This window comes from Astatotilapia calliptera, chromosome 16 (assembly GCF_900246225.1).
Source record: "Astatotilapia calliptera chromosome 16, fAstCal1.2, whole genome shotgun sequence".
In the NCBI taxonomy this organism is placed as follows: domain Eukaryota; kingdom Metazoa; phylum Chordata; class Actinopteri; order Cichliformes; family Cichlidae; genus Astatotilapia; species Astatotilapia calliptera.
Window position 1 is genome coordinate 26,300,990 of NC_039317.1, and position 15,415 is coordinate 26,316,404.

General features: G+C 41.1%; 1 protein-coding gene and 1 non-coding gene across 25 annotated transcripts in view; one reads left to right on the forward strand and one right to left on the reverse strand.

Moving 5' to 3' along the window:
- Positions 1 to 15,415, forward strand: part of clasp1a (cytoplasmic linker associated protein 1a) — a 98,643-nt gene that overhangs the window by 20,297 nt on the left and 62,931 nt on the right. For 23 of the 24 annotated variants that reach the window (XR_003269959.1, XM_026144801.1, XM_026144808.1 and 20 more), the window contains exons 3-8: positions 9,607 to 9,685; positions 10,780 to 10,883; positions 11,526 to 11,617; positions 11,755 to 11,830; positions 12,183 to 12,280; positions 13,376 to 13,446. Coding sequence is in view for 23 of the 24 variants with exons in the window: in XM_026144801.1 (XP_026000586.1) it covers positions 9,607 to 9,685; positions 10,780 to 10,883; positions 11,526 to 11,617; positions 11,755 to 11,830; positions 12,183 to 12,280; positions 13,376 to 13,446 (520 nt within the window). In the remaining variant the exon portion in view is untranslated. Of the gene's footprint in view, positions 1 to 9,606; positions 9,686 to 10,779; positions 10,884 to 11,525; positions 11,618 to 11,754; positions 11,831 to 12,182; positions 12,281 to 13,221; positions 13,278 to 13,375; positions 13,447 to 15,415 lie in introns of those variants that run through there. The other variant, XM_026144823.1, reaches the window with a different exon arrangement.
- On the reverse strand, positions 9,189 to 9,320 carry LOC113008546 (U4atac minor spliceosomal RNA). The gene has a single exon (XR_003270038.1). It is a non-coding gene; the product is annotated as a U4atac minor spliceosomal RNA (small nuclear RNA).

Sequence of the window (15,415 nt, forward strand, 5' to 3'; positions counted from 1 at the left end):
AGCCCCACGGCGACACACTGAGTCAGCTCTTTGAGTTTGTTCGTCCTGACAGTTCGCTGCCTCTGCTGGTAGAGTGATGTCCTCCTCTGTCCTGCCTGGCAGGTGTCACAGCATTTTATGGATGACACTAACTTTGTGTTAGAGGTTTAAATATTTCATTTCAGGCCCAGAATACACAGCAAAGTGCAACCAAAACTAATCTGTTATTTATCCAGTTTGTAGATTTATTCAGCTATTATGTAAATGTGAAATTAGCAGTTTCATATTAAAGCATTTCTTTTATTTTCTGTCATATATATCTGCTGTTTCCTAACTCATATGTCATAGGGGTCATAGAGAGGGGATCACCCTTTTTGTGGTCATCTCTCATCCACCCACTTGCTACATAGGATAGACTGAGGCCAAGTATCAGATAAAGAAGGATTATTGTGAACTGCGAATTATGCAAAGCTACTCTTGTGGAGTCCAAGAATCGAAATTGATCTCGTCTCTAAACAAGTTGGAGTTAGCAGGAAAAATATCTCCGCCCACACCCAACCAAGTTAGTGTGTCTGTCTGCTCGTATTCCAGCCCTTCAAGGAGGAAATTGAGCTCCTTTTCACACAGCCTTCCATCAAGTGTCGTTAAAACTAGCGCAGTAAATGAGCTAGAAACGTTTTGATGCTGATTAACGCCGTGTGCCAGGACATCAGCTCATTTTCCACCTGATGAGTTTTCTTCTGTTTGGCCTCCAGCTCGCTCCTCTCTTTCTTCTGAGAAACAGCGCCGAGCTGCAGCTCCACTGTTTGTTTATTCCTGATATCACATGCAGCCGATCGGAGAGCCGTGATTGGCTGAGGTGTGTGTCAAACTGGGTTTCTTTTTTGGAGTCTGGTGTGCTTAGGCAAAACTCCGCTCTGTCTCTACTCGTGTTTGACGTCTGTTTTGGTATTTGACTATGTGTGTATTAAACACGTTTAAAAGAGTATAGCACAAGTAGATTGTGTGAAATTTTCAAACACTCCATTGTCCAAACACTTTAAAACTAGAAAAACTTGCAATGGAGTAACTTTGTACTAACAGACGGTCCAAGAAGGCTAAGCTCCAGTTTTAGTGAGTGAAATTAAAGGATTTTATTTTTTTATTTTATTTAATTAAGGTTAGCTTATAAATTCTAATTCTAAGAGATAAAATATGTGCCTTATCTGTGTGTGTTTAGTCCCATCCTTCTTTCAATTTACTTCCTGCTGTATTTTGGATGTTGTTTTTATTGCCCTTTTTCCTTCAAAGTTGGTTATTAAAATCTCGAGATCTGTTTTCTATGTATGGATGAATAGAGCCAGTCATTAGTGGAGGAATTATGTTATATTAAACAGTGTTGTGGAGCCTTCAGGGGCTGCAGCATTCAGTAAACATTTATTGTAACAACACCATCAAAATTATTTAACCTAACGTTAGCAGTGAATTTGCAGTCTGTGAAATGTTGGCTTCAAAAACAAGGACACAGGTGCTCAACCTTGCTTTTATAAAGGAATCTATGCAGGACATAACCAGCTGTCAGAGACAGATCTCACAATGTAAGAGACAGCATCGCATGTGAGTTGCATTCTTTGGTGCAAATAAATTAGATGATTCTTATTTGCAAAGCTTCACCAATCTAGCAGAGAGCGTTTGCAGTGCAAATCGAGCAACAATTGTTTGGCGACAGGTTGCCTCCCACCTAGCAACATGTGCAATCAAACCCTCTGGACAACCAGTTTTTCACTAAAACTACTTGCAGTTGTTCACCAAATGCAAGACAATTCAGTGCAATCACTGGCAAACCAATGTTTTTCCTATTTGCAAAGAAGTTGCTGTTTTATTTTTACTTTAATGTGTCTAATCTATAACCTTGAGTTTTGTCTGCAGCTGATTTTTAGCATTTACAAATGATAAAACTGTTTTCAATTTTCATTTGATTGCTATTATACTTAAATAAGGTTCAGGCATTTTGGCCTTATAACCCCATTAAAGAAATAAAGGACACAGATTTCTGTTCTCAGTGTCTATTACATAAATTTGCTGATCATGATTTAAGGAGATTTAAACAGACGTGATCATTTGTAACAAAAAGCTCTGACACTTCTTTGGAGGCCAAACACTATTACTGCTGTTTCTGTTGTTATTTTTCCCTGTAATTAGTGGCTCCACTCTTTCACGTAAAGCATAAAGCATGTTTGAACTTGAGCGAAGCATGTATTAGTGTCAGTGGCAGTATGTCCGGAGGAGGATGCTCCCATTTCAGTGTTTTCACTGCAGCAATTCGAGTATGAAGCGCCATCTCAGGAGGAAGTGAACCGTGAAAGAGCGTTGTGTCTGTGCGTCTTTAAATGTGCTCTGTATTACAAGTGCTGTTGGCTCTCGGCTGTAATAAGAGTTTACTGCACAGCTCCATCATCCAGTTGCCACCCTGCCCGGAGTCCTGAGCTCTGCTGAGTGCTGCTGAGTCACTGCTGGCTAATCACCGCAAACTCCAAATGGTGGCATAGCATCACAGTTAATCACTCCCACTCTGTTACTGTATCTGGTGCATGTTGGAAATTGTTTAGATGAGTCTGGCCCCGCCTGTATGAGCCTGTGGTTGAACTGGGACACTCCCAGTCTGCATGTGTGGAATAATATGCAGGCGACCTATTGTCCTCATTTCCATCTAAATATTTTTTATTCTTGGAGTCCTCTAGAGCAGCTTTGCATGATTTTTGAACTTTGCATAGTTCAAAATGATTATTCATGTGGGTGGGGCTTTTCCCCAGTGACATCATACAGATCCAAGAGTAGAAAAAAATTCACGGTCCTTTATGACTTCAATGAAAACAGTCTCTAGAATATCCTATTTTATTCAGTGAGACCTGAAACTAGCAACTGAGTCAGGAAGGTGTTTCCTAAGATCAGAAATGTTAGCAGTGAATTTCCAAACTTTTGCAACAAAGAAATTGCCCCCTGTTGGACATTAGGAGGAATGCAGGTTTAAAGCTTAATCTTAATCTGGGGGCAGGGATAGCTTAGTAGGTAGAGTGGTGGCCGGGGTCGGGGATTCAAATCCACTGAACAGCTACCCTGAGGTACCCCTGAGCAAGGTACCGTCCCTACACACTGCTCCCCGGGCGCCCAGTGGCTGCCCACTGATTCACTAAGTATACATTATTATTATTGTTATTATTATTTTAAGCCTATTCGCTACTTCCATCTTTTATATCACAGACTGTCATTACTAATTAAACCCTCTGTTAAACAGTTAGTAACTATAAACTCTGAAGAGGTCAAATAGCAGCTTTTATTAAAGCTGCATTTTATTTTAGAAAAGACTCTTCTTCTTTTCTGACTCTAACAAACCAAAATCTTCTTCTTTGGTCTTGGTGCGACTGGTGTTTATTTTGCAGTGTCCCAAAGGTAGAGCTGAGGTCTATCAGACGCTAACCACGGGACAGGCAGTGACGCGGGCTGAGGTGCTCATGAGTCCCTTTTGCCACAGGCGAATTACTAAAAGCAGCAGCAGCAACAACTGAGCTCGCTCAAAGAAACACACTGGCAACAGTTGAGACTCTGTGAAAGCCATTAAAAGGTGAAACAGCCATGTTTAAACCCACTTCTGGTGGGTCCACAGTTCATCATGATTTCAGCATTCTTGGATTTTTCCATTCTCTTTGACTTTATGTAAACTTGTGCATTTAAATATGACTTCCTCATATTACAATATTTCCACTTGAGGCTCCAGCAGTGAGTCAGTCCCCACAGACTGACATTTTAAAATGCCCAACTTTACTGCAGAAATAAACATGCTTACAGCTTAATACAAAAACCAGGTTTGGTCTCTGTAGCTGATACCCTCCTTTATAACAACTCATCATCCAGATGGAGGCTTTGATATTGATGCGTATTAATAAAACTATTTTAATGCTGCATAACAATAAAGGTCTCTTGAATCAAACAGAATTTTATTTGTTGTGTTGTTCCTTGATAGCTCGATGCATTATCTGCCTTGTGGAGGGCAGCCGGTTATTAATGGATCAGCTGAACCAGCAAATAGACTATTTATTAAAATGCACTTAATAACAATTTACAATTGAATTAATTTCAGCATACAGAGCATCAAATCATCTCCTTTCAAACTGTTGGAGAGATTATATTATTATATCATTATGAAATCAGACGGAATTAGAAGAGATGCATATCTGCCAGAGGAGTAAACTTGTGCAATAGCTGTAACGAGAAATATAGACAGAGTAGTTCAAAGTTAATGTAATTTAATTTGTTAATTCTGGTTGATTCAGTCTTCACTCTCATGTCTTGATTTTTATGGGCTTTTTTTTTTTTTTTTTTTGGTTGTATTGTTTTTTTGCAATCCATCAATTTTCTTCCGCTTATGTAGTGCCTGGAGCCTATCCCAGCTACCATAGGATGATAGGTGGGGTACACCCTGGACAGGTGTCCTGTCTGTCATACAGAAAACAGGGTGTTGTTTTTGAAAAACTTTAAATAATGACTGATTTAAATTGAGCACCATCTTCCCTGTGCAGCTTGCCTGTTCCCTGCAAACCTCAACAGAGAGGCTATTTGCATGCCGGGAATCAGAACTTCTCATTCTGCGCTGTGTTTGCATGCAGCACTGTCTGTCGTTGTTCTTCAGCCTGCAGCACAGATACAGCTTTGATAAACAAACTATCAAAAGGACTCAAATGTTAATGCTCATCAGCAGCTTAAAAATGAAGCCATAAATGTCAGCTGCGCTCATCTCTGACCTGCAGCTGCATCCAGAAAACAGACCTGTAAGCTACAGTTAGAGTTTAAGCTGAAAGGTAGACCAAGTAAAGACAAAAGTTCTTGATTTATGGCACTGTGAGAGACATGAGAATGTGGTGATTACAGAGCAGGAGGCTGGGAGGGAGGGACAGGTATGCTGTATATAATTACAAAGCTGGAAAATGATCCGGCTTTCCGTGTGTGAGGGACACGGCTCATTTTTGAGGAGTTTGATCGATGTCTGAGTTTTGCTTGTCTTTACAGGTTGCTGCATGTGTGTGTGTGTGTCCGTGTGTAGTGTTTCCACTGGTAATGAGATGGCGAGTTGAGAGAAATTCTTGATTTAATTTAAAGGCTTCTCCACATCAGAGTGGCCAGTTGTGGGTTGCCGGGTTTTTCCAGCCACTCGGATGACGATGAAGAGGCACTCGTGTTCCTCTGAACGAGGCTTGATGCTAGTGGGTTAGTTTGATCACAGCCTGATCCAAGAGTCCTTTCTGAACTTTTTCTTTTACATGATCAGGAAACAAACTGACTGGACTTCTAAAGTTTACTGCCCCTCGCTAGTTTTCTAACCTAAATATGCATCCCGTGTTTTGTTTTACTTTACTTACCACATTTCCACATGATTTATTTACTATAATAATTTTTTTCCGCATTTTTATCATGTACAAAACCACCCAGCCCGCCAGATGTATCAGACAGCACATGGATTGAGTATCCAGACCTTAGTGATCAATAAAATCTTCATACTCACGGGTTGCCCCTGAAATCATGTAAACATTGGGAGATTTGCTGTCTTTGCTTCATGAAGCAGCATCTCAGTGAATGGAAAGCTAAACCAACACGTGCATGTTGACAGAGTAAATATCGAGCGAGGCTGAAACTGCTTTCAGTGACGGCAGGGTGCATATTTGAGCTGAGGTAAACACGCGTCACGGTCTGACCACTAACTGCCACAAATGCTTCAAGTCTGAACCTTCATTGTGAGCTCAGATTTTGAAAGAAGCCACTCGTCTTGCAGCTGTGTGAACTGAGCTGACATTCAGCTCCAGCTGGGTAGCTTTACTGCTCAGAGACCTTTGCCTGTGCTGAAAATCTTTAGAAACTCAGTTGTTTTTTTTGTTTGTTTTTTTTTTAAGTGGCCTACAGGGGTGGGCGATATAGATGATGATGATGATGATCTTCTGAAACTATGTGCCAGCAGCACTATAGCGACACAGTATTATAAAAGTATAAAATAACTGATTAACACTTTAACTGAACAATAACTAAATTAGTTGAACCTTGTAATCCTTTCAATGGTTGCACAATATTGTCATAGAATAAAGCTGGAACATATTTTCTACCTGGGATCTTGTATGCTGGATTGAGCTTTTTAACCAGATGTTTAAAGTCCTGCTTTTTCTCCCTGTGACCGAATCATTAATTTCCATCCACCATTTGCTTTGGAGTCATATGGAGTGTCACTAGCGAGTACTCCAGCGACGCGCGGAGGGTTGCTCATCATCATCTCCTCCTTTGTAGCCCGGCTGTACTCAGCTGTGCGTTTTTGTCTCAAGTGGTAAAACACATTTATTGTTTCCACCTCTAGCAGTTGTTATGCACACTAGGGAATGTAAATGGATGTCGCTGCTATGGTAACAATATTACGATATGACACTTTCCTATCACATAAAAATGTATGTGGTTATTATGACAGACCAAGTGTTATGGCACAGCCCTTGTTGCCTTTAACATTATTGAATTTCAGATCAATTCCATTTCAATTTAGTGCAGTTCAGCTTCATTTGTCATTCAATCTCACAACAGTCACTTCAACGTGCTTTATACTATAAGGTAAAAGAGAGAAAACCCCAACAACCTGACAACCAGGTATGACCACACCCTTGGCGACTCTGGGAAAGAAAAACATTCTTTTTACAGGAAGAAAAACCTGTGGTACAATCTCAGGAAGGGAAAATAGTCTGGTGCTACAAAGGGTTAGGCATAGAGACAAAAAACATATTTTTGTATCCAGCTGTAAGCATGTTTATTTGTAATGTAAAGTCTGTGAGAACTGCTGGAGCACCTGGTGGACGTTAGAGGAACTGCAGCTTGTAGTGCTTGTGATGACATCATTCTGTTTAGGGTTGCTGTTTTGTTATGTGGAGTATTACTTTGGTTAGGGTTTGAAAGTTATTGGTTATTTATCGCATGGTTTATGTTGCTTATTGTAATTTTTCTGCTGGTCTTTAGTTTTTTCTTTTCTTTTCTTACCTGTTAGTGAGGTGGTTGTTTCTTTCTTTGTGATATTAATAAAGTTTAGCCTGTGCAAATCCCTGTTATCCCGCACTGCTGTGCAATAGTGTGACCTGGACTGTGCGTGAAAAGTAGGCCACAGTTTTGTGCCCTTGATGCATGGACACATTTTTTTAAAACTGCTGCTTTTACATTGTAAATTAGGAAAAATCAGCTCTTTTCTTTTACTGTCAGACTAAATAAATTAAATCCACAAACTCAAAACATATTAAAACTCAACATGAGGGGACGTGCAACGCTGATGCCCTGCGCCAGTTTCAGCTATCTTATTTTACAGTGTCAGCATGTAAAAATTATGCTGTCCCCATGCAGCTGTGCTGCTGTTGCCTTTGGTGGTTTCTTAGAAAACAGTAAACCAAGTGGCCCAGCCTTGTGCTTTAAGGGGGTCGGATTACTTTACGTTACTTTACGTTTCTAGTTTTCTCACTGTGTGACCTTATTTTTCACCCCAACAGAGTTTCTTTTAACTGTGTTTTAAGGTTAGCAAAGGGACACTCAGATGAGAATTTTTCTTACAGTGTGGACATTTGCTGACACACTGTCAGGATTGAAATGCAGCAGATAAGAGGAGGGGAAGAAACTAGAGCCGAGCATGTCGGATTGGAGGATTTGGGAATTTGGAAGGGATGATGTCTGAGAGATTTGGGTCCAGAGCCTTCAGGGTGGGGGTGAAATAGAGATATACATGCGTGTGTGTGTGTGTGTGTGTGTGTGTATGTTTTGGGGGCTCTGGATGTGGGTGGCAGCAGAAAGAGAGTTAGCCATCTGTCTGCAAAGAGGCGGAGCCTGTCTGTCCTGGACTGGACCACGTTCTTCTTTGGCGTTCCTTGTGTAATTCAATTTTCCAGAAAAGACTCTTTACCTCCAGCTATGACTCCAAGAAAGAGCTCAAGTGAACCTGTTTTGCGTTCCTGTGCAGGGTTTCTCTCTTCGTGTGGGGCCTGTCGTCAGTCTAATTACCGTCATTCTCTCCAGCTGCAGAACAAAGAGGCTGATCTGAGGATTAGAGCTGCAGATAACCAGGACTTCTGCCTGCAGCAGGGGAGAGGCATCCATTGGAGACACTGAGGAAAATATAAAGGGAAGAGCACTTTGTAGTTCGGTGGTTTTAAGGGTAGGATTCCTGCAGGTCTTTAAAACAGCCCTAAATTAAAGACAATTAAATTAAGGTGTTAAAATTCTCTTATGTTCCCAGTAAATTTGCTGGTAGAAAAATCACAACAGCAGTTGGCTCTAAGCACTTTATTATGTAAGGTAAAGACCCTGCAATAATACAAGAAAACAGACAAAACCCCAACAATCAAATTACCCCTTATGAGCAACCGGTTTGACGACAATGGCAAGGAGAAACTCCCTTTATAAAGGAAGAAACCTCCAGCCAAACCAGGCTCATGGAGGTGTGGAAATCTGCCGTCCAGTTGGGGGTGAATGAGGTTGTTCAGTTAGTGGAGGTCCCCGCCCCCTCTGCAACACCTCTCACTCATGGTTGGGATTATGTTATAAAATGTAACTTACATTTGAATTAAAATAGAGGAAATACAAAAAATTTAATAGAGGCCATTCCGGTAGAAGAGGGAAAGACCATCTCGGAACTGAGGAGTATATACTTCACCATCTTACAGTGACGGGATTGCAGCCATTTCCCAGCTTTCTGTAAATGGTGCGCATAGCCACTGATGAAGGTTCATTACAATTTGCATATTAATGATCAAGAAACTAATTGTTAGTCAGTGGTGCTGGTTATGCAAATGTACTGTTTATACTGTTGAGGAAACCTGCAGTCAGCTGAAACTGTAAAAGTAAACTGGATGAGTGAAGAAACATTTGTCCCAGTGAAACAGTAACATCCAGAGGAACAGAATCAATTCTCCAGGGTTAATGTGTGGATCACAAGCCTTTTCTTCATATTTATAAAATTAAACAGCACTTTTTATGCAGTTTCATTAAAATAATTCATCTGTACTGACATGCTGAGACAAAAAAAGGTTCTCTGTACAGATTAAACTTCATCCTGAGATGATTAATATTGAAGTTTCCCCAGTAGGATCTTTGCTCCCAGCAGATTGCAGCAGCCATTGTTGCTTTGCTGTTTTACTCGTTGTTTTATTATTGTTGCACACAGTAATTGGGTTTCCAAAAAGTGCACCAAACCCTGGACATTCGCCAGGCGATGCGTGTGTGTTGTTGTTGTTACGGTGTCAGCTGGACTGCTCTCACTAAGCGTTCCTTGAGCAGTTCTCTCACCCCATGACAAGGAAAGTTGCAAGAGGCAGGGCCTGTGTTACAGGTCAGTGTTGTGAGTGTGTACCCCGAGTCATGGTGCACACAGTTTGTTGTTTTAACCCCACCCCTTTTCACACCCAGGCCTGTGTCGAGTGTTTCTTTGTTGATAAATTCCTCATTCTGATTTCATTTTTTCTATTAAATGTAAAAGAAATATTTACATGTAATTGTATATGTTTAAGATTTCTGTGATGATTTTTGTTTTTGTTTTATTTTTTACATTAAATTGTATTTAATGTGTGCATTTCATTTTGTCTCCACCAGGTGGCGCTGCTCGGCCTGGACCTCTTATCTGCCTTAGTGACAAGGTTACAGGAGCGATTTAGAGCCCAGGTGGGAACAGGTAAGACTCAAATTTCAATCTTTGATGCGAATTTAATGTTTTATTTAATGTTGGATTTTTAAAGTGGTAATCTGATCGAGTTGAAGTGAAGTCAGAGCTTTTCTCTATATTATTTCAAATGCTTGAATTAAAAAAAAAAAAAACCCTGACCAGTGAAACTCAGTCTATTCATTTGTCATTATCTTTATAAATTAAAGTTAGTTTGCATTATCTAATTAAAAATTGTTAAGTTTACTTTCAGTTTTTAGTTTTTATGTATTTTAATGTTAATATTGCATACTGATTGATATTGAGCGAAGTTGACTCTCAGTGTCTCTCATTATTTGCCCCAGTCCCCTCAGGATGAATCTTCATCCACATTTAAACACATCGACAAATATCAAACAAAACATATTTTGTATTTTTGTATTTTGTATTTTATTTTTTTCAGGCTCTTTGAAACATGTCGAGTAACACAAAAGTACAAAGTTGCAAAAGCGAGTGAGAATTAAAGAATTTGAAGAAAAGCTATCTGGAGCATGTACAAACTGATATTAATCTTTAATAGGGCTGTCAAAATTGAGAGCAAACAAAACTGCTGTATAATGCCCTCTGCTATCTTAGTTTAATTGGTCACATGACTGCATCACATGACTAAAATGTGTCATCGTTTTTGAAAAGGCTCCGGGTTCACTGTCCGCACTGGGACGCGAAAACTGCATTTTCAAATGTATTTGCTTTGGAGGGCGTTTTCAAAACGCTGCGTTTTCCTTGACCAAAAACGCCGTCTCAGTGTGGACAGAAGGCCAAAGCCTCCGCTTTCCAGAAAAAGAAAAAGATGCGTTTTCAAACGAAAACGTATTAGTGTGGACATGACCTAAGTTTCTCAGTGCATCCTCCCCTGAATTTAAATGTGTGAAAAATCAAAAGCTTTCGTTTCAGAGTTTCAAACTACTGTTCTCACCTCTTCTCACCAAGTTTCTGTTGAGTGCTGTTGATCACTTCATCTGCTCTTACTTTGCATGAGAATAACTTGACAAAACGTCCTGTTCAACTGAGCCATTTCACCATCGTTAAGTACCAATAAATAACTCATATTTTCTTTTCTCACTCAGTTCTGCCCAGCCTTATTGATCGATTGGGAGATGCCAAAGATCAGGTGCGAGAAACAGACCAAACGTTGCTGCTAAAGATCATGGAACAAACCGCCAATCCGCAGGTAACACGCTCACTTTTTCTAAGACAGTTCAGGCGGTCATGCATTAGCTCAAATTCAGATGGATGTCGGCTTTAGTTCTCACTTGTTTACTCTGTGGTGAGCTTGGGGGTCTCACTGGGTGTGAAAGTCTGCTGCCACACCCGTCTGCACCCGCAGACTTCCTGCAGTGGAAGCTGGGGGCTGGCAGGTGGCCGGCAGGATGCCAGTGGTTGACCTTGTTAGAAAGGTGTTACACCCAGGGTCTCCAGCACAGACAGCATAAAAGAAAGAAGTTACCATGGTGACATCCACCACTGGTTGTCCAAGTCCTGCTCTGAAGCTTCAAATTGATCATCTGGGTGAACTGCATCAATAGAGCCAGCTATAAACCTGAGGACGCAGCACACTCATTGACTAACGACTTATCAATCACATGTCGTTAGCCAATGAACATAACATTGATAATCCTCCCTTTTAACATTTAAACCAGGCACAATTAAGATATACATAAATGGGAAAGTGTTTACTGAGGTCAGGGCAATCTACCCGTAGACTCCTCTATAAACAGATGATTTTTTTGCAGCCACAGCTGTTGGCCCCTTGTAGTCAAAAGCTTGAAAAAGTCCTGTTTCATTGTGTACATGATGTTGTGTATTTTTGCAGTACGTGTGGGACCGAATGCTGGGAGGCTTCAAGCATAAAAACAACCGGACCAGAGAAGGAGTGTGCCTTTGTCTCATCGCCACGCTGAACACGTGAGTTTCCCTCCATCGCTCGTTCTGCTCGAGCAGGCCGATTGGGCCGTCACGTGACCTCATTTTTAAAAATCTGTGTCCTCCCGTCTCCTCGTTTTTTTCCCGCTGCTCATTACTCTGATCTGTTTGTCTTACAGATATGGAGCCCAAGGCCTGACTCTCAATAAAATTGTTCCTCATATATGTAACCTCCTGGGGGACCCCACTAGTCAGGTAAAGCCTACCATGACATCTCTCTTCTCTTTTTTTTTTTTTTCTTTTTAGAAGATTTTGTGTAATTTATGACCAAAACATTGAAGAGACACCAGGTGAAGTTTAAATTAAGCCAGCCGGCACCACCTTGTACCACCAGGTGGTGCAGTGAGTTAACTAGGGATGTCATATAGAGTACCTGATTAAATGCTGCCATCTGGAGGTGAAAGTTGTAATTTTTTTCACCCCATTGGTTTGTCTGATGAGTTGACTACATCATTTTATTCATGGTGACTCTGCTGTGGAACATCTGAATAGAAACGTCTGTTTGTTTGACTCCTCTCTGATGTTGTTGTGTGATGCTGGTCACCAGGTCCGTGATGGAGCCATGAGCTCCCTGGTGGAGATCTACAGACATGTGGGTGAGAGGGTGAGGCTGGATCTCAGCAAGAAGGGCCTGCCACAGTCACGGTAAGAGAACAGGCCGCTGCCGTTTAACAATTTTTCTCTTTGATAGCCTTCATTGATTAACGGTAGAGCGATGGTTAATGAACAGAGAGCCCTTTATTAGTTCCCTGTTCCAACCACAGCTTGATTTTCACGCGCTGTTTGGTTCAAGTGGGTAAAATGTAAAAGTCATTAAACATTTTATAGCAACCCTACTTTCAAGAGTCTCTTTTTAATTAGAATTATATAAAATTTTATTTAGCCTTTTTCACATATTGAGTTTCTACAGATTTGGCTGATGTACTGCAGGAATTTCCCATTTTTAATGCTAAATAAATTAGATGATTTTTCTTTATATTACCACGGTTTTAAATTGCTATCGAATTATCCATATATAAGGATTATACCTTCCTAAAACATGATTCTGCAGCTCATCGGAGCACCTGTGAACCTGTGATTTAGCATCAGAAATCAGCACAGAGTGTAAAATAAATGGTTGTTTAAACATAAAATATATATTCTGTTATGATTCATTATTTATGAAGTTGGCTGCAGATTTAAAGTTGAGCTGAACTGCAGTAGAGCTGGTGTGCGTGCACTTTTTGGTCTAAATCCACACTGCAGAGGTTACTTTCTGGCTCATGACTGAACACCCCAGATGATTTATTTTTTCCTAAATCGGATTTATGGTCATCGCTCTTGTAATCAGCCATGAACAAGCTCTTTGAAACGGCGCCAGAATTTCGTAGCTCGGGCTCAAAACGTGATTTCACGTTTAATATCAGATACCAGCGAACATTCAGATGCGGCATCTTCTTTGTTCCCTTTGTGTCCTCTTCGTTCCTCCTTCACACTGGGCCATATGTCTCTGCACCCCTCCATCACCCCTCTCGCTCGCTCTCTCTCTGGCCCCGTTGCCTGTTAGTCATCTGTGTGGTGGTTTCGGTCTATTTTGGTCCCTGCAGCAGAAAGCCGAGGGAGGGCTTCTCACCTCGGAGGTGATGGATAGTGCAGTAAACAGGTCTTTAGTTACTTTCTGCTGCCCATCTGCTTTGTTTTATGTGCCATCTGCATAATTATCTTCACATTCTTGTCTTTCTCTCTGTCCCTCTGTTACAGCTTGAATGTAATCTTCAGCAAATTCGATGAAGTCCAAAGATCCGGGAACATGATCTCATCTTCTGGTTCAGGTGAGTGCTCCTCCCTTTGCTTCAGGCTTCTTTCTGCTGGTATGCAGAGCACATTAGAGGCTGGCTGATGTGGAAATTCAAATCACATCTCTGTAGTTTTAGGCTGGATAAATTATATGTACCTCAGTGTCTTCTATCAAAAAGCAACAGGTGGGACGTCTCAAACACATTTATTAAAGATTGTAGTTTTTCCCCGTTGTCTGACTGGCTGACTCCCGCTTGGTCGGTCAGGCTGACCAAACAGCTGGTCTCTGAGGGCCTGTTGTCCTGAAAGTGAATCTGCAAAGGTTCCGATTTCCTGCACCTTTGTTTTTGAGTCAGCTGCAAAATCAGCTGAAACTTGCAGAGCTGGTTTCAGTGAACCTGGTGGCTGCAGAGGTTTTAGCTGAATATTACTGCGCTATATAAATACAGGCCATTTTACTGCTCCTGTTTTTTTGACCAGAGACTGTGACTTCCTCTGAGGTGTTAGGCTTCATCTGTGTTGTAGTTTATACATTTGTTGTTGTAGTTGTTGTTTTTGGTGGGCGTTTTGTATCAGACTGCTTCTCACAAGGACATATGAACTCATGGTTCAGTGAGTGTGTCCTTAGAGCTGCCCTCTTTGTAATCTGTTCAGGGGATGTCTGAGATTTTTAGCTACAAATACATGGGTTAAGGTTTCTCAGTTGCAGCCCTGGAGCATAAACAATTCTCTTTCTGGTGGTTTAAGTCGTTTTTGTTTCGAGGGGATGGGACAGCTTGGTGTGTCTGTCATATGGTGCAGGGTGAAATTTAGGCGTTATTTGACAGCAGAGCTTGAAGACAACATCTTCCTTGTGGCAGATTTTTCTCTCCTGTGTCATCACTCTCTTTTTCTGGCGTGTCAGCTTCTGAGTCTACCCTCCATGTTGAATGTGTACATGAATGTGGAGAAAGGAGGAGGGTGGGGGAGGGTTTCAGGCCCAATGGACAGCCTGGGGCGAGAGTCAGAGATTTCAGTTGTCCCTCTGTGGAACTAAAAAAAGACTAGCAGACTCTGTTAATATATCAGAAACACAAAAAAATAAAACTGCAGTTGGGTGGATGTTAGAAATTCTTCGCATTTGGAGCTGCTGACTCTGTCTAATTGCAGCTAACGCCGCATTTACAGCAAGAACAGCTGATCCGAGGAGAACACGGTGAGACGGGGATCAGTGTTTCAAAACAGTCTCCACCTCCCGTCTCAGCTGCCGCTCTGAGTTTCTTTGAGTGTCATGTGAAGTTTAACTTTCAGTAAGACTTGATCAATCATGATGAGGCACGATTTTCTGTCAGATTTAAGCTGTATTCACCAGCCTGCTGAGTCACAGTCGCAATGTTAAGATGATGACACAGCATTTCAGTCGGCACTGAAGTTCTTTCATCTCTTTCCTGCTATTTTTATCGGTTATTTTTGCACCATATTTTCATCTTCTTTGTTCTGTTTATTCGACTCCTTAAATTGATCTGTATAAAATCCATCAAAGTGGAGAAAAAAATCCCACCTGACACCCCCCCCCCCCCCCCCCTTTAGTTAATCCTTGTTTTTTACTTATAGCCAGTCCAGAAAAAATGTTCTCATCAGTCAGTTTCTTTGTAATCTCCTTTAATTTCAGACACTGAGGATAAATAATATTGCTCAGCTCCGTAGGACATATGAAGCAACTCCTGAGCGTGAGTCCTAATAATAAATAAAGGTGGACACTTTAGCCAGTGTTCATGTTGCTGTGTGAAAGTTAACTTGGAGGACTGAGAGGAGCATGTACACATGACTCATTTCAGCGCTTATTAGATATTGAGCCTTTATATCCATCACGATCAGCTGCTTGGCTCGACTCGTCTCTTTCACAGCTCAACTGAAATTGACTCTGTGACTTGTTTTAATTGAAATCTGTCAGTCTTAGAGAGAGGGGAATGTCTGGTGTTAATGTGGATGGGCAGTGAGTGCCGTGACAGCAAAATAAGAATA